The sequence below is a fragment of the Hyaena hyaena genome, unplaced genomic scaffold, assembly GCF_003009895.1.
Source record: "Hyaena hyaena isolate Hyena2069 unplaced genomic scaffold, ASM300989v1 scaffold_39, whole genome shotgun sequence".
In the NCBI taxonomy this organism is placed as follows: Eukaryota; Metazoa; Chordata; class Mammalia; order Carnivora; family Hyaenidae; genus Hyaena; species Hyaena hyaena.
In genome coordinates, this window is record NW_024080671.1 from 1,119,572 (window position 1) to 1,137,474 (window position 17,903).

Sequence of the window (17,903 nt, forward strand, 5' to 3'; positions counted from 1 at the left end):
GTGGCTGATGATTTTTAAGACTCTGTAATGCAATAATCAGACTCCCAAGACATTTTTTTGGTTAATATTTTCATTCATCTGATTGAAAGAGTATCAACTAGTATTAATTATACTGTATTATACCTAGTATCCACACGAGTTCTACAAGGAAGTACTTCCAAGATTACATCAACCATAACCTTACCTCAACTCTGAGAGAGTGAAATTCTGGTTTCTCATTAAAGTAAATTATGCACAGCTTGCTTCTAATCCTTAACTTAATCCCCAAGAGTTTATTTACCTCCCACCAAAGTGGGAGAATCTGAGGGGAGTTAGTAAATAAATCTACACAGATACATGTTAAACTCTATAAAGGATTCAAATAATAAAGTTTACCAACAAAAATAATTGCCCAACAAATTATTTTATTCTTCAATAAAATAAAATGTTCCCTCTGGGAGAAAGCTGACCAAAAAATTTACATATACCATGAGGGGTACAGAAAAGGTATGGCTGATTCTACCAACTCTGTAGATGATGTCATTCTAACTGCAATCAGTCTATTACATAGTAAGATTCTAGACACAGTCTTCTTTTCATCGTAATGAAAACCTCTGTGAATTTTATTGTAAGCATTCAAACACCTAAATTCCCATGTCTAACATCACCTAATAGAACGAGGTCTCTTTTCGGTCACATGATGGATGAGCGCCACCTAGCGGACCGCACTTCTTGCAAACTTGTATCTGCGTGACACTGCCTAATGTTTAGTTTCCTGGGATGCCAGCTTCCACTCAAAGTTTCTTCGGAAATTAAAAAGGAGTAGCAAGAAACTTTTGCTTTCCATCTCTTTTTTATATATTATTTATGTATTTGTTTTTTATTTAAACTTAAATATTATATACTTACAGAGCAAGAGAGTATAAATTTAAAAATAAAGATAACTATTAAAAATAAAATTATTCTATCACTCTTTCTTTAAATCAAAAATTTAGAAGCACTGTTTTTTGAAAGGTAAAAAAGTAAATATTCAACCTCACATACAGACTGCAGTTCAATAGACTTCATGTACAAACATGCAGTTCCAATAATTTATACACAAGTTTTATTTGAAGAAAAGCAAAGCACACAACCACAGCATTTCAGTTAAGGAACTCTGGAAAATCTCAAATGCTCTCATGGTCTTCAGTTAGCATTCAAATAATACACCCTTAAGCCAAAGTTAAAAATAAGGTAAAAAAGAAATAAATTCAGTAAGAGACTGAACAATACATATTCAAAATACTACTCTGTCTTCCTGTGTTCTTTCCCACCAAAGTGTGCTGTTTAAAGTTCCACAACTATTATCTTCTTCCTCTTGTTCTTTAGTGAGTTCTACAAAAACCTAAATGAAAGTAAATAAATGAATATGGTATTCTGTATCACAATTATCTCAAAGATTTTTACTTAAATCATACACAGTATAAGACTATATCCAAATACATTAACCATTCATGCTCAAGAGATATCTTGGTGTATTATTTAGACAGAATAACCTTCATTAACCACCTACAAAGATGAATGCTATGAGAACTAACAGAATTTTTGATTCACTTACGGAAATAGCACTGTCATGAAAAATAATTTGTAAATATTTAAGCAATGTAACTTCAGATACCTGAAATACCACCACCAACACTCATTTTCTTTACTAAAGAAAAGATATTGAGCTATTCAAAACAAGCAGATGAAGAGCCTGATTTTTTTTTACAATTATACAGTTTATATCTATTGTATAATAATTTTGTCTCCCCCTCTCCAATATAAATCTAAACAATTAGATATGAGACACTTTCTTCTATAAAAGAATTTTTAAAAATTTAACTTTATAGTACCTGTTCCAGTGTTGCTTGAGAAAAGCTATATTCTTCAATGGCAAAAGTATGTTTAGCTATTAAAATATGAAAACAATATTTTACTTATTAACATTTTTAAAGAATAAAAATGACAGTTACTACTGAGTGGCTAACAACCTGTTCAAAAAAATTTTTTATTCTTGTAATCAACTCATTTAAATTTGAAGCTGCCAAAATATGTTCCTCTTCTCTCTCGGTTCCTGGTCTCTCTCAGGCCCACAGTGCGTCTGCGGCCCAGAGCACCACACCTGTGACGTCACCTGTCACCTCGTCTTTTCCAAGCATCTCCTGTTCTCCCTCCTGTCTTCTTCCTTACTACGCCTTTTTCCTGCCTTTTATGGCCTCCCTGCTCTCTTATCTTCCCTTCCCCAACTTCCATTACAGCCTGCTCTGAACTTCCTGAACTAGATTCTGGTCATTGTTCCTATGTCCATATACTTTTTAATATTTAGTTCGGATCCTCTTGCAATCTAATCTAATACCAAAGTTCTTGGTTTTCTATTCATTCCTGTAGTGGAATTCTCCCCAAACAATATATAGGTTGTTTCATAGTTTATAAATCCCCTAAAGCAACCTGCACACGAATGCCCGCCCCATCCAGGAGCTTACCTCTCTCCACATGTTACCAGGAGAGCTTTTTCCTACCAACCATTTATTTTCAAAAATGCCAAGTATCAACAAGCTTCTTTAAAGCTTTTAGGAATCTCCACATTCCTACCCTAGGCATTTTCCTCTCCTCTCTTCTGCTGCCAGTGAAGTCTTGCTACCATTGCTACTTCTAAGGCCTAATACAAAGTGAGGATTCAGTAAACTGCAAGCTCCCACTTCTAGAATGAACCATTGTGTACTAATTAAGCTAAATTTTCTCACAGATGCAATGTGAAAAACCATAGTGATATCTACTAAAATAGTAAAAGATTTACACTACAATAATTGCTGATGTACCAAACTTCTACAATGTTAGTATTTACCTAGATCTTAAAGTAATAAAAGGTTATCTTTTTATTTACAATGGCTTCTACAATAAGCAGTTCCAATTTCCAAACTTTTATTAAGTAAAATTCTTTTATAATTTGAAAGCTACCTTGCAATGTTTTTCAACTCTTACCTTCTTCCAGCTTAGAAAAAGATTGTGCAAGAGATGGAACATCTTCCTTAGGAATTTTATAAGCCAAAATAGAAGAAAAGCTGAAAACATAAAATACAAAAAAAAATTTTTTTAATGAATACTAATATGTTCTAAAGTTAAAGTTCAAGCTCTTTGAAGTTCAAAATCAAACTTCAATGACTTATTTTGATGCATATTTAGATAAAAACTGTTTTAAATCTTAAAGTATTTCCATGCAGAACAACTTTTATTACTAATATGAGAACTTTGAAAAGTTTGAGTATTATTGAAAATTGCAAGATCTAATAATAAGTTAGATATAAAACTGAAGTCATCAGACTGTACTAATTCACTACTACTGATAATAACAGACTTTTTTTTCCTAATCCTTAATACAATAGCCGCATTTTATGATTTTTTTATTATTCTACAATAAGTAAATAAATAAATAGATTTTTAAAATCTTCACCTCTCCTGACGGCTTGCATTTGGGAAAATATACTGAATTTCTCTTTGAAGGCGGTCCACTTCTAGGTTTTCTATCCAGTCTTTTAACTTAATTTCCAAAAAGTAGCCTTTCCCAAATTTACTCTTCAGATGCTGAACGGTCCCAATACACCTACAGTGATTTTTAAAAGAAACTCAGACATAAAGTGACTTGACAGTTTCAAACAATGATTTCTCACTTAAAGAGTGATTTAAGTTAGACGTTTATAATGGAATACTTTTAGATTTACAGAGAAGTTGCAAATATAATATAGTCTCCATACACCCCGCATCCAGTTTCAATTTCCCTAATATTATGATCTTACCTTACCATGGCACAGTTGTCAAAATTAAGAAACCAATATTGGTTAATACTACTATTAAATTTATATTTGATTTTATTTGGATTTCACCAGTTTTTCCACTAATGTCCTTTCTCTGTTCTAGCATGTATCCAGGCTACACTGAACTTAGTTATCAGGTCTCCTCGGTCCCCGCTGGTTTGTGACCATTTCTTAATCTTTCCTTCTCTTTCACCTTTGACAGTTTTGAAACGTGGTCAATTGGGAACAGTCTGGTATTTTTCTCACAATTAGACAGGGGGCGCCTGGGAGGCTCAGTCGGTTAAGCGTTCCACTTCGGCTCAGGTCATGATCTCAGGGTTCGTGGGCTCAAGCCCCGCATTGAGCTCTGTGCTGACAGCTCATAGCCTGGAGCCTGCTTCACATTCTGTATCTCCCTCTCTCTCTGCCCCTCCCCTGCTCACACTGCCTCTATCTCTCTCTTAGAAATAAATAAAACATTAAAAAAAATTTTTTTAAATAAAAATAAAATAATAATAAAAAGAATTAGACAGGGGTTATGGGGTTTTGGAGAAAATGCCACAGAGCAGAAGTACCTTTCCTATTACATCACATCAGGGATATGTGATACCCACGCGACACTGCTTTACTCTGTGGTTACCACTGTCCCCTTTCCACACAGTAGAAGAGCCTGGTCAAACCATGCTGCTCCTGAGAGGGGGAAGACTATGCTTCCTGGAGGGGGGAGGAGCTCCATAGACTGTTCAGAACCTTCCTGTAAGGAAAATCTGCTCTCCTCCCACATTAATTTATTTATTCAACCATTTATTTATAGGAATATCAACGTGAATTATAAGCGTATTTATTTTATACTTTGGGTTACAACTGAATACAATGCCAAGCAATTTTTTAAAATAACAAGTATCAAGCATGAAAAATAACATTTCAAGTTGCTGAATTAAGCCAATTACAAATGCAAAACAGCCATTTTCTGGAAACTAACATATTTTCAAGTAATTCTACAAAAAGCTAACTGATTCAAAAACTCAAATAAGGACATTTTTTTTTAGCATTTACATTTACTATTATAAGTTTTTGAGATGATTATTCAAAATCTATCCCCCACGCAAATGGCACGCCCTTCAGACATTTACCGTAACTGCCCAGACACCATGATGGCCACTCGGTCACACACAGCCTCTGCTTCTTCCATGTAGTGAGTGGTCAGAATAGCAGCCCGCTTTTTGTTTTTAAATGCAGTTCGAATTGCTCGCCTATAAAACACAAGTAAAGTAAGGAGAGGAAAGCATCTGAATATAATGAAAATCCAACTCTCTGATTAATTAGGTTAATTAAAATTTATCAAATACTGTAGTTAATATATACTGCCCAACTATGATTCTTCTCATTTATTTTCCTATCTTTTTTAAAGTTTATCAAATAAACAGAAATTCCATGACTTCAGATATTTCTCTACATTAAAAAATAAATTATAAAATTTGATGTTTTCTCATGTTTAACAAAAATTGCTATAGAATCGTAGGGAAAAACTTAATGTGAATCTACACCAAACCTCACATTTTACAAACATGGAAATCTAGGCTCAAAAAATCGGCCAACTAATTACCCATATACTCATTTTTGTTCTGGAATAAATATTACTAATATTTCATAAAAGTATGAAGAATGATGAAGTTTAAAAGTTCATGGGATTCTCTAGAAATCAAAATATTCCATTTTTAATTATCATTTTGTCATCTGTATAGGATTTTAAATCAGTATGTATATATAACTAATACAAAACCATTGGTTCTAATGAAGTGTTCTTTTACTCTAAAGGATGATCCAGTATAACATGCCCTGAGTGTCTTTCCTGTCATACTCACCACATGTGCTGTTTGGCTTTAGGGTCCATCCCCGTAGATGGCTCATCTAGCAGAGTAACGGGAGGGTTCCCCAGCATACTCAGGGCAAAACACAACTAGATAGAAAGGAAAGGGGGAGGGGGACTAATATGGCTTCACGTAAGAAATTTAATCAAGGTAGTATTATGCTCTAAACTGATCAATAAAACATACACATAGCTGTTGTTCAATAAAAGTACCTTTCGCTTGATTCCTGCAGGTAGTTTCTTTATAGTTTTCTGAAGATGTTCTTTTAAGTCAAGTGCATTTGTTATCCTGCAAAATAGGTAATACAAAATGAGTGTACTATCGCTCAGTCTTTTTTCTAGAACACTCAGTTAAAGGGGCACCTGAGTGTCTCAGTCGGTTAAGCGTGTGGCTCTGGATTCTGGTTCAGGTGATGATCTCAATTTGTGGGATTCAAGCCCTACATCCAGGTCTGCTTGGGATTCTTTCTCTCCCTCTCTCTCTGCTCCTCCCCTACTCACATGCATGAACATACACACATATTCTCTCTCAAAAACAGTTAAACATAAATAAAGAACACTCAGTTGAAGCTTACTATATAATTAGACCTACAATTTACGTCATTTTAAACAAATCACTATCTTGATAAAAAGGTTCACTTTAAAATAAGTTTTGGGGCATCTGCGTGGCTCAGTTGGTTAAACATCTAACTTCGGCTCAGGTCACGATCTCACAGTTCATGAATTCAAGCCCCACATCTCTCTCTGCTGTCAGCACAGAACCCGCTTTGGAGCCTCTGTTCCCCTTTCTCTGCCCTCCCTGATTTGCACACCCATATGCTTTCTCGCAAAATAAACATTAAAAAAATTTTAACTGAAATAAGTTTCATGACACTTATAGGCACATTCATTCTATAATGAGAAACAGAATCTTTTTATTTTCATAACTATCATAATTCTGTAAAGAATATATGAAAAAGTAATGACCATTTTCTATGAAAAGTATGATCCACAAAAATGCCTTTAAAAATTAAACTTTTAAATTGTGAACTGTACACTTTTCTCTGGGTAATAAAAAGGTTCAAATTTTACCGATTTATGACTTCTTTCACATCACTCGCACTCATTCCTTTTACGGCTCCATAAATTTCAAAATGTTCCTGCAATGTAATGTCTGGCCATAGTGGGTTTATCTGAGGACAGTATCCCATATACTTCATGGAATCATCATCTTCAGTTGGGTCTGAAGAATAATCTCCTAGAAATATCTACAGAAAAACAAACCAATTCTAAATAACTTTTTGCTTAATTTACATTGTGAAGGAACTGGTAAGGGAATTCATTCAAACTTCTTCCTATAACCAGGGTAACAGTAAGTCAAATTTTTATTCCTTTTGATGAACAAAGGACATACATAGCTAAGTTGGAGTTCAGTGACGGCTCAATGCAGCAATTAGGAATGCAGGTTGACTGAAAAGGCAAACTCCAATTTTAAGTAGGGTGATCAAGGGACCTGACTGGAAGGTGATATTTGAGTCACGGAGGTAAGCAAATTTAACTGTCTGGATTTCTACTGCGTCAGGAACACCCAATATAAGGAAAAACCCAAAGAAAAGAGTATGCCTGGCATTTTCCAGGAAATCAATGGGCCAGAGGAGCAGAACACGGGATCCCAGCAGCGTTGTGGTTTCCACAAAGTGGTGACAGGCTACAATCAAAGGCTAATTGATGGCAGGGTCAATATTAGCTCCTATATCTCCTGAAGTTAGTAAAATGGTCTTCCACTAAATTAGTGGGCAAATGCCCCATGCACGTAATAATTCTAAAAGCAGCAATAATGTCTATGTGTGCATCTGCATGTGTGAAAATTTTACCATGCACATTATTTTCAAAGATAACCAAAAATATCATAATTTGATCAAGCTATACGAAAAAATTATTACTAAAAACATTATATGCAAATCTGTCATTAAGAAACTTACTTTAATTAGGAATGTAAATCACAGCATCCCCCACCTCTCACATACTGTACCTGGCCTGAAGTTGGTTCAATATCACCAACCAGAATATTGATAACTGTGCTCTTGCCTGCACCGTTTGGACCCAGCAGCCCCATGATCTCTCCTGAAGACATTGAAAGAAAAACCATACGTAAATCAAGCTAAAAATCGAAATTACTCTTCTGGAAAATTTATGTAAGAAAAAACAAATACCAGCCTTTTTTCACACAGAAAGAGACATATTTAGTTGCTACTTTCTTTACTTTTCTTGGAAGAAGAAAATCTTTCTTGTCATCATATTCTTTATGCAAATTGCTGACCATAATGGCTGGTTTCTAATAAGGGAAATAGGATTTAAAAAAAGAATAATGAATCAGATACCTATCACGAAATGATAAGCTGTTCACAATTCATATCCATGTATTATAAGAACTACAGTTGCTAATAAAGGGCGTTATATAAATATCTATTTATGACTAAAATACAAACTTATTCAAAAGTAAGTAGACAAAAATATTTTTTCAAAGCAAAGGCTTTTTTCCATATTGATTCATATGAAAAACATGTTTCAGGTTAATTCCTATACATGAGGAAACACTGCACATTTAATAAGACTTAGTGATAAAGACTAAATTACCTCCTCACAACACTGGCAACTCACTAGCTCTTTGACCTTTAGTCTTTCGGCTTTGACATCTTCATCTTCATCCTCATTGTTTGGTGGTTCTGGATACTTCCTATTTTTGGACTTTTTTGAAAGGGTCCTAAATATATAAGACAGCAGATTTTCAAATAATTAAAATAGTAAGAAATTCAAGCACTACATGGAGAAAAGGCTGAAAAAATACACCAACATGAGCTCTGTGGTTATCTCTGAAAGGTGGAATTACAGGAGTATTTTTTTTTTAATTTTTTTTAAAATGTTTTATTTATTTCTAAGAGAGAGAGAGAGACAACGTGAGCAGGGGAAGGTCAGAGAGAGAAGGAGATACAGAATCGGAAGCAGGCTCCAGGCTCTGAGCTAGCTGTCAGCAGAGAGCCCGATGCGGGGCTTGAACCCACGAGCTGTGAGATCATGACCTGAGCCGAAGTCGGACCTCAACCGACTGAGCCACCCAGGAGCCCCAGGAGTATTTTCACTCATTGATACCATTTGGATGATGTCATCTAAATTTGTTCATTTCTTCAACAATAGTATTTATGATCAGTATGTGTCAGGTACTATTTCACACAAAGATAAAGAAACTAAAAGAGTATGTACCCATCCCTCAAAGATTTTACAGCCTGGGTGTAAATGACATTACCCAGGCAAAGCAGATGTGGAGGGCTGGATTCAGAACTTACAGAAATATTATAAAGGTAGGCAGGGAAAAAAAATTCTTCCAAGGAAATTTTGAAGAGTATAAGAGGTACGCAGGTAAACAGGAGTTGACATTATGGAAAACAGAGGAACAAGAAAAAAGCATAAGGAGGAAGAAGTCATTCATACTAAAGCAGCAGATTCATTAAAGGAGAGCCTACTTGATGATACACACAGGAAGTCAACAGTTACCCTACCAAAAACAGAATCAGCAGAGAAGCAAGAACAGAACCAGATTACAGGGAGTTAAGGAGTGCACAGGTGAGGAACTGGAGGTGGAAGTTTCTTGACTAGGAAGGTTAAAAGGGACAAGAGCTAGAGAGATTCATTTAAATCCAGGATTTAAATGAGATTTATGAGTTCTGAAATCTATTACTTTGTTTTACAGGAGAAAGGTTGAGTGACCTCCTTCCCCCCAAAAAATACCCTATTTAGATCCAAAAGGGAAAGACACAGAAAGAGAAAATAGATGGACAGGGCAACATCCTTAAGTAGGCACGATAACAAAGATGTGAATATTCAACAGGAGAGGTACCTCTCTCTCTCTGGGACTAGGAAAAGGCAAAAAATGATATAAGTATGTAAAAATTTATAATTAACTGCTTCGGTATTCAGAAATGGCAAGATCATATACTGAGAAGTAGAAAATGAAGTGAGAAGAACTGGAGAATTTGAGGGCTACAAAGCAGGTTGGGATAACGATGGAAAAGAGATAGGAAGAAAATAGGATAACTTGTGTTAAAGTGGAGTTTATATGGGATAAACATGTGGTATTAGCAAGCTGCACTTTTATGTCAATTTTCTCCAGTCTACAATTACACTTACCAAAAATTACAGTTTTTCGTGTACAGGCGAAAGAGATACAGAAGTGGAAGACAAGGTGCTGAAAGAGGGTGAGGGTGATGAATCACGTGAGTGAAGCTGAACAGAGAAAAGGTGAACATGGTGATTAGTGGAAACATGAGGAACAGAAAAAACTCAGGGGCAGAAACCACAGCAGAAGTAAGACTAATAAACAAAAGAGCTGAGAAGATGAAGTGTTACTGGAAGACGGGACACAAGGCAGGTGAAGAACACTGATGGCAGGGCTCTGACCCAAACCAACGTGGGACATGGAAAGGACACCCAAGTCAAGAGTGTGGAGAAAATTAGAAACAGGATGTTAGGAAGGTTATCCCCGCCGATACGGATTCTCCCCCAAGACGTCAGCAGGAGTAAGAACAAGGAGAAAGAAGAGCCAGATGCTAAATCCTCAGTGGCTGTGGGGGGCACCCAGTGGTTAAGAAGTAGTTCACAGCAGCATTCCGCATTGTGGAAATAACTCAAATGCCCATCAGCTGATGAAAAGACAAGTAAAATGCGCTATTTCCATACAATGTAACATTACTAAGAAAAGAAAACAATGTGAGGAAGTACTGCTGCCCCTATAACTTGGATGAACCTTCAAAACACTGTGGTAGGATTAAAAAAAAAACCCAGATAAAAAGACTATACCATATAATTCCATTTACAGGAGGAGCATTCAGAGCTGGCAGATGTACAGCAACTAGATTAGTGGATTAGTGGTTATACGTGGCTGGGCAGCAGGTGGGAAAGCGGCCAATAAGGACTACGGGGGTTTTGGGGGAGTGAAGGAAACTACCCCAAACTAGATTATATGCTATGTAAATATACTAAAAAACATTAAAACTTAAAAAAAAAAATACTGACCTGAAAAAGGGATCCTTTCTTATCGACCTGCCTCCGTATTTTTTCTCATAGTACTGTAACAGGAAAATCCACAGTACACACTGCACGTAAGGCTGAAAGGAGAGCACATACCAGCTCAGGACTGAATCTTTTTTGCTTCCCTAGATCAACAGAACAATGATCTCACATATCAAGTTCCTTACCGTCACCACAATAATTAATCACTATGTTCTTCACATGTCATAGGAGTTAAAAATAAATTTTAAGATTTTAAGGTAGATTTTAGTAAAATAATCCTTCACATATTTTTCTGACTCTGTAAAGTTCACTGGTTGTCAGCTTCATAAAATATAATCAAAGGAAAAGAAGTTGGTTTCGTTTCTGAAGCCAAAATTAATAACACGAAAGAGCCACGTATATTAAAACGGACACTTTCAGAGTGTCTCTCTCTCAAAAATAAATAAACATTAAAAAAAATTAAAACAGATATATTCAGTAAATCTATTACCTCATGCTAACACCAACATTCTTGTTATTTCTTACCGATATAGCAGCCACCAAAAGTCTATCCCATGGATTATACGTGTCCTCATTTTTTCGAATATTCTTCCAAGAAATCTAAGACAAAACGTTTTGAAAATTTTTATGCTGCTGTGATAAGATGATATAATGGTTTTTGGTCTTTGACATTGTTCCAGAACAGAGCTTTTAACACCCAGGGAATTTCCTGGCCTACAAAGGTGAAGGGAGCATCTTTTGTTATTTAAAATAAGTCCCTTTCAACCAAAGCTAAGTCTTTGCTATTCAGGAGACCTGGCGGATGGTGCTGGTTGCCAGGGAAAACAGCCAAGCGATTACAAGGTGGGACCTTTCAGACTCCTCCACCTATCAAAAGGGGAGAGGAGCTTGAAGACTGATCAACTCACTGTGCCTCAGTAATGAAGCTGCCACAAATGTCTCCATAAACAAGAGTTTGGAGAGCTTCCAGACTGGTGAATGCATCCATACCCTTGGAGGTCAGCAAGCTCCAAACTCCATGGGGACAAACACTCCAGTGCTTGGGACCCTTCTGGACTATGCCCCCCAGATCTTATTCATTTGTGTACTCACTATAATAAACGGGTATTAGTACAGAAAGTGTTTCCCTGAATTCTATAAACCACGAAAGCAAACTGCTGAACCTGTGAAGGGGTCACAGAAACCCTGGATTTGCAGCCACATCGGACCCTGCGGACCCACTACTCAGATCTGACCTCCGAAAAGTGGGGGCAAGCTTGTGGGACTGAGTCCTTAACCCTGAACGCAGACCTCCAGGCGGTTAGAACTGCTTCAAGACTTTGTGGTTTAAAGACATGCTTTTGAAAAGATTTCAAAGTAATCTTAAACTGCTGCTTAATAATAATATTCAAATCAAGAAAACAGCAGCTAAACAGATTTTTTTTTTAACTATATTGAGCACAAGAACTAAGATCTCAAAGATTAGGCAGTATCTCTGCTTTTCAATAATTAAAACAACTAACATACTTACCTTTATGAAACAAATCAGACAACCTAGAAGTGGATAGATTGGAACGGCCACGCAAAAGGCATAATGGAGAACAGCCGTAACTGTGTATCCCATAAAGAAAGTGATTTCGGTGACTGCGATACAAGCCAGCGCCGCCTAAAGTGAGACCACGAGAACACAAGTGAAAAAGCGTTTGGCGATTCTGTACAACCTCGCTCGAGTGTGCGTCTTCGATCCTCTACTGAGACACAGATCCTGAGAGGGTTCCGGGCCAGGAGGCAGCAGGACAGAGGGCCCAGCTCCGTGCCACTGGGACGCTCGCCACCCAGTTAACTGCGTTCAGGGCCATCCCATTGTGCAACGGACGGCACACAAGACAAAGATGAACACAAAAAGATAATGCCAGCATGGGGCGCCCGGGTGGCTTAGTCGGCTAAGCGTCTGACTTTCGCTTGGGTCATGATCTCGCGGTTCGTGGGTTCGAGCCCCACGTCGGGCTCTGTGCTGACTGCCAGCTCAGAGCCTGGAGCCTGTTTCAGAGTCTGTGTCTCCCCCTCTCTCTGACCCTCCCCTGCTCATGCTGTCTCTCTCTCTCTCTCCTAGAAATAAATTTAAAAATATTAAAAAAAAAAAAAGATAATGCCAGCAATCTGAGTCTGTACTCAGAAAATTCTGACACAGTAACATTGTGAGCATAATCTTGAAATAGTTCACAACTTTCAGATAAATGTGATAATATGAATAAGTGAAATAATATAAAACATGACTTACCACAGAATAGATAAATGACCAAAACTCTTTGGTATTCAAAATTCTTTTGAAAGTGAAAGAAGTAACATAGGTAAACAGAATGACTGATGGAACATAACCAATAAGGCAAAAAACCTGTAAAACAGAAACATATATTTTTATGTAAACATGAACAGCTACCAGTACATAGGATGTCAAACACCAGTTGAATCAAATATTAAGGAATGATTATTCTTCAAATTTTATTCTCAAAAAATCACTCCAAAATCTGAAACTGTGGTTACACCTGAGGAATTGCCATGCACATTTCTCCTAAATCCGTAAAACTCATACTTTTAACTAACTGTAACACAATCCTGAATACTTTACACTGAACACTATTTGTAGTTCTTTTTTATGCCAAACAAAATGCTATCTCTAATCATTTTATTATAAAAACAAGTATAATAGCTGGTTACTACTTTATCCTTCCCAAACCACTATGAGCTACCATTTCAATATACAACATTCAATGCATTTTGTGAATATTTAAAAAAAAACATGAATTTATAACACACAAAATAGTATGTAAGTCACTAAAGCCACTGGCAAAAGTGATAAATTTACTTTCAGCAACCCCAACCTTCTTCTATTTTCCCATTTCCTAATATAAGTCACTCATACAAAAGGGTCTAGCATCAGTCATGAACATGAGAAAATGAATGCAAGCTATAGTCTTCCTTAGTATTTTAGGCCATATCTAAAATTTTTAAAATCTTTTTTCTTTTTTTTTAGAGAGAGAGAGAGAACGAATCGGGGAGGGGCAGAGAGAGAGGGAGACACAGAATCTCAAGCAGGCTCCAGGCTCTGAGCTGTCAGCACGGAGCCCAATGCGGGGCAGGAATCCATGAACCACGAGATCAGGACCTGAGCTGAAGTCAGATGCTCAACCGACTGAGCCACCCTGGCGCCCCTAAGCTATATTTTAAACTGTGGAATAAAAGAACGTCTTTGTGAAATTATTCTCAGGCACAGACACAAGGAGGACATTTGAAAGGGGGACCATTTAATTATCCCTGATTACCCATCAGTAGGGAGTCTACAGAAAAGACCACCTTGGTTTCATGGAATTATTTTATAATGATAGTAAGTTGTGGCTTTCAAAAATCACTTAACAGTAATATAAGTTGCATCATCAGTATCATGTACAATAATTAAAAGATACTATTTTCTATAAAAAAATTAGTATCTAAATTTCTCAACCAACCAGTTGTCATGTTTATAAAGACAAGTTTTTAAAAATAACATTTCATTTATAGACAGCATGAGTATGACTGATGTTAACTTACCACAGAAAGGAACTTTATAGCATAAAAATATAATCCATAATGAAATGCAAATAAACTTCCTAGCATCAAAATAAGAACAAGAAAAAATAAGGGGATATCAACAATAGCTTGTCCAATCCAGTATGCAGATGGCAAAAGCCCTGAAAGTTTAAGTTGAGTATAAGCTTTGATCTACAAAAAAAAAAGAGAGGAGAGGGGGGAATGATTATAAATATAAACATTTTACAAACAAAAAACTCTAGCAAATTACTGTAGAACTCTTAATTTTATATCAACAAAACAAAACAGGTCATTTTCCAGGTCTCTAGGTAATAAAAGCCCTCCTACAACTAAATACAAATTCCTTTATAGTCTTTAAATTGGCTCATTATTTCTCAGATGTAACAATTTTGACAACATTTTTCAGAATCAGAATACAGGAGAGCTCAGAAACACAAAACAAATAAAGTACAAAGTGTCATGGGAGTTACAGCTGCACAAACAGTAAGGAGCCAAAACACTGGTGCTTTTAAAAATCTGTGGAAATAGATGGAAAGATACGTTTAAACAGAAAATTGACTCTCATTATATATTTTTAAAAATTTTTTTAAGTTTATTTGTTTGAGACAGAAAGAGAGCATAAGCAGGGGAAGGGCAGAGAAAGAGGGGGACAGAGGATCCAAAGCAGGCTCCATGATGACAGCACAGAGCCAGACGTGGGGCTCGAACCCACAAACTATGAGATCATGACCAGAGCTAAAGTCAGACCCTTAACTGACTGAGACACCCAGTGCCCCAGATTGTCATTTCTTAAAATTAACTTTCATAAAAACACTAATAAACTGCCAAGTGTCTTCTGGATTTACAAAAGGCTTTCAGGTTTAATGGGAACTTTGTACTGATAATGCATTCAAGCCTTTTATAAACTCCTGTGTAGTACAAAAACTAAGGTGTTATTACTACAAGTAATTAGCATTTTCACATACACAAACAGTAAACTTAAATGACCTGAGCTTCCATAACTCTTTATCCTCTCATTATTTAATCTGAAATTTTAAAAATCTTTTATAAATCAAAATGCCTAGGAAATTTATTCAGTTGATTTTTGACATCTGTAAAAACATATACTCCTAATAATTAAAAGTACTGTATGAAAGAGCTGGCCTTAGAGATAACAAAAGCACAGAACATAAAATTTAGTTAAGACGAAGAGGAAGATTTGGGGTGCCTGGGTGGCCCAGTTGGCTAAACATCCAACTCTTGACTTAGGCTCAGGTCATGATCTCATGATTTGTGAGTATGAACGTGGAGCATGCTTCAGACTCTCTGACTCTCTCTCTCTCTCCGTCTCTCCACCCCTCCCCCACTCGTGCTCTCTCTCTCCCTCTCAAAATAAACATAAAAAAAAAAAAGAAGAGGAGGAAAGGTTAAAAAAGGATAACTTTTGTGTTCAATGAATTAAAAGAAGAAAAATATAAACTCCAACATAAGTATGAAAACATAAACAAGTCAAGAGTTATTTGGATAACCCATGCTTTGTCATTCAGACAATGCTGGTGGGAACGTAGAACAGTACATCCACTCTGGAAAACAGCCTTGACAATTTCTTATAAAACTAAACATGGAATCAGCGTGTAACACTGCAATTGTACTCCAGGCCATTTATCCCAGAGAAGTGACAACTCACATTCACACAAAAACCTGTAAGTAAATGTTCACAGCAGCTTTACTCACAATAGTCAAAAACTGGAAACAATCCAGATCCCCACCATGGAATATGACCAAAAAATAAAAAAGAATGAACTACTGGTACATACAAACTGAATGAATCTCCAGGGAATTAGGCTCAGTGAAAAAAGCCAGTCCCTCCCCAACATACGTTGTGATTCTATACATACATTCTTGAAATATCAACATTACAGAAAGGGAGAACAGACTGGTGGTTGCCAGAGGTCAGGGGACGGGTGGGTGTGGGGGCCTGGAAAGGGGAGGGGGGTCTTTGTGGCCGAGGCACTGCTCTGTACCAGGACTCTATCAATGTCAACGTCCAGGGACTGTGACAACTATTATACGACAGTTTGACACAATGCTATCACTGAGGTGACGAGAGCAGGGTACCTAGGATCTCGTTTTCTTATTTCTTGCGCCTAAAATGAATCTACAATTGTCTCTGAATAAAAGTTTGAATTTAAAAAAAACATTTAAGTTGAAACAAAAAAGAGAAAAATGCAATTGTCTAGGAAGTTTTGTATGTGAGTGGTGGAGTTATGGATTTTTTAAATGTTCTTATACTTTCCTACATTTTCTAAATTAGCACAGTGAATATATATATAACAGAAAAAGTGAACATATTTTTAAAATATCTCCTGAGACTCTTGTATTACTTTTCCACTAAAGAAAATTACTAAAAGATGTAATTGTCAGCTGTGAGGCTTAACTTCATTACTTGTCATACTGGGTAAATTAACTTAGACAAACCTGTTTCCACTGAACTAAGAGCAGGCATGGAGAGAACGAGAATTCTGATTACTGGGCTGAGGGACAGGCTCAGCAGGTAGAAGGGCAGAGACTGTACAGGGCACCATGTGCCTGAGGACAGAAAAGGAAAGGATAGCAAACCACCTCTGTATACACAGCAAGCTTCCTTCCCTTGGCCTTGGTGATCGCAATCGCTCTCTACCTATTTTGTTCATTTAACAGAACTTAAGTACCTTGTACGTTCTATACATTCCATTAAAGGGTAAGGGGAGATGCAGTTTAGGGAACTAACAAGAACATAAAACTCACTACTTGAATGAGATGATGCAACACGGGCACACAATATGAACACTCCCAGCCTCACTTCCTGAGTTATAAATAGTCAGTCACATAAAACTTACATCACAGTGTTTTAAGGATTAAAGGATGTAACTTGTAAAGCATGTGACAAGGACTCAAGTAATAAATGATAGTTACTACTATTACTATAGTAAATATGTTTACACTCCATTTACTAACTCCTGAAATATGACCTCTTGCACTCATGCAAAAACTACACCTGTAATTGTAACTCAATCATTACCTTATGATTCTCGGCATTTTCCATGGCAAAGTAAGGTGGCATTGCAGTAACGATGATTCCAAGTAAAGCTGCCTGGAAATACAGCTCAATTTTAAAAACGATGTCTGTGATTTCCTGAAAGACAACCGCAGAATAAGAAATTACAGAGAGAATTACTTTATATCATCTTAGTACTTTCTAGAAGACTACCAAAACCTCTGAAGAAACGCACTAGCATATGTACCCTGGGCATAGCCTGTGTGCAAGAAGAGGTGGCAGTTAGTAGCAAGCAGACAGCTATGGGACCAACTGTGCCCCTCAGTAAGCAGCTATAGAATCCTGAGCCTGACCCTAACCCTAACCCATCATACTTCCATTTTCTTATCTACAACACGGAATAATACAGCATTCAAATATAGCTTCACCATTTAATTAAAAATTATAATGTGCATGAAAAAGCAGTTAACATGCCCACCAATGGTCCTATGCAAAGAACAGGACCACAACAGAATGATTTTTGATGCATTCACTGGTTGCCAGGGCTACGAGCCATTTGGGATCTCGGGCCCTCTTCCATTGGAAAAAGCAAGCTCAGGCTCCTAGAAACAGG

General features: G+C 36.7%; 1 protein-coding gene across 3 annotated transcripts in view; it reads right to left on the reverse strand.

Annotated features, from left to right (window-relative positions):
* Nucleotides 1–1,061: 1,061 nt before the first annotated feature.
* Nucleotides 1,062–17,903, reverse strand: part of ABCA5 (ATP binding cassette subfamily A member 5) — a 66,535-nt gene continuing 49,693 nt past the window's right edge. For all 3 annotated transcript variants that reach the window (XM_039229791.1, XM_039229790.1, XM_039229788.1), the window contains 17 exons: nucleotides 17,315–17,428; nucleotides 14,275–14,445; nucleotides 12,968–13,081; nucleotides 12,218–12,352; nucleotides 11,233–11,307; nucleotides 10,711–10,802; nucleotides 8,278–8,404; nucleotides 7,858–7,975; nucleotides 7,673–7,764; nucleotides 6,733–6,908; nucleotides 5,875–5,950; nucleotides 5,657–5,751; nucleotides 4,925–5,044; nucleotides 3,452–3,601; nucleotides 2,983–3,062; nucleotides 1,854–1,909; nucleotides 1,062–1,363 (listed from right to left, as the gene is read on the reverse strand). In XM_039229791.1, the coding sequence (XP_039085722.1) occupies nucleotides 1,256–1,363; nucleotides 1,854–1,909; nucleotides 2,983–3,062; nucleotides 3,452–3,601; nucleotides 4,925–5,044; nucleotides 5,657–5,751; nucleotides 5,875–5,950; nucleotides 6,733–6,908; nucleotides 7,673–7,764; nucleotides 7,858–7,975; nucleotides 8,278–8,404; nucleotides 10,711–10,802; nucleotides 11,233–11,307; nucleotides 12,218–12,352; nucleotides 12,968–13,081; nucleotides 14,275–14,445; nucleotides 17,315–17,428 (1,899 nt within the window). In that variant the 3' untranslated portion in view covers nucleotides 1,062–1,255. The remainder of the gene's footprint in view (nucleotides 1,364–1,853; nucleotides 1,910–2,982; nucleotides 3,063–3,451; nucleotides 3,602–4,924; nucleotides 5,045–5,656; nucleotides 5,752–5,874; nucleotides 5,951–6,732; nucleotides 6,909–7,672; nucleotides 7,765–7,857; nucleotides 7,976–8,277; nucleotides 8,405–10,710; nucleotides 10,803–11,232; nucleotides 11,308–12,217; nucleotides 12,353–12,967; nucleotides 13,082–14,274; nucleotides 14,446–17,314; nucleotides 17,429–17,903) is intronic.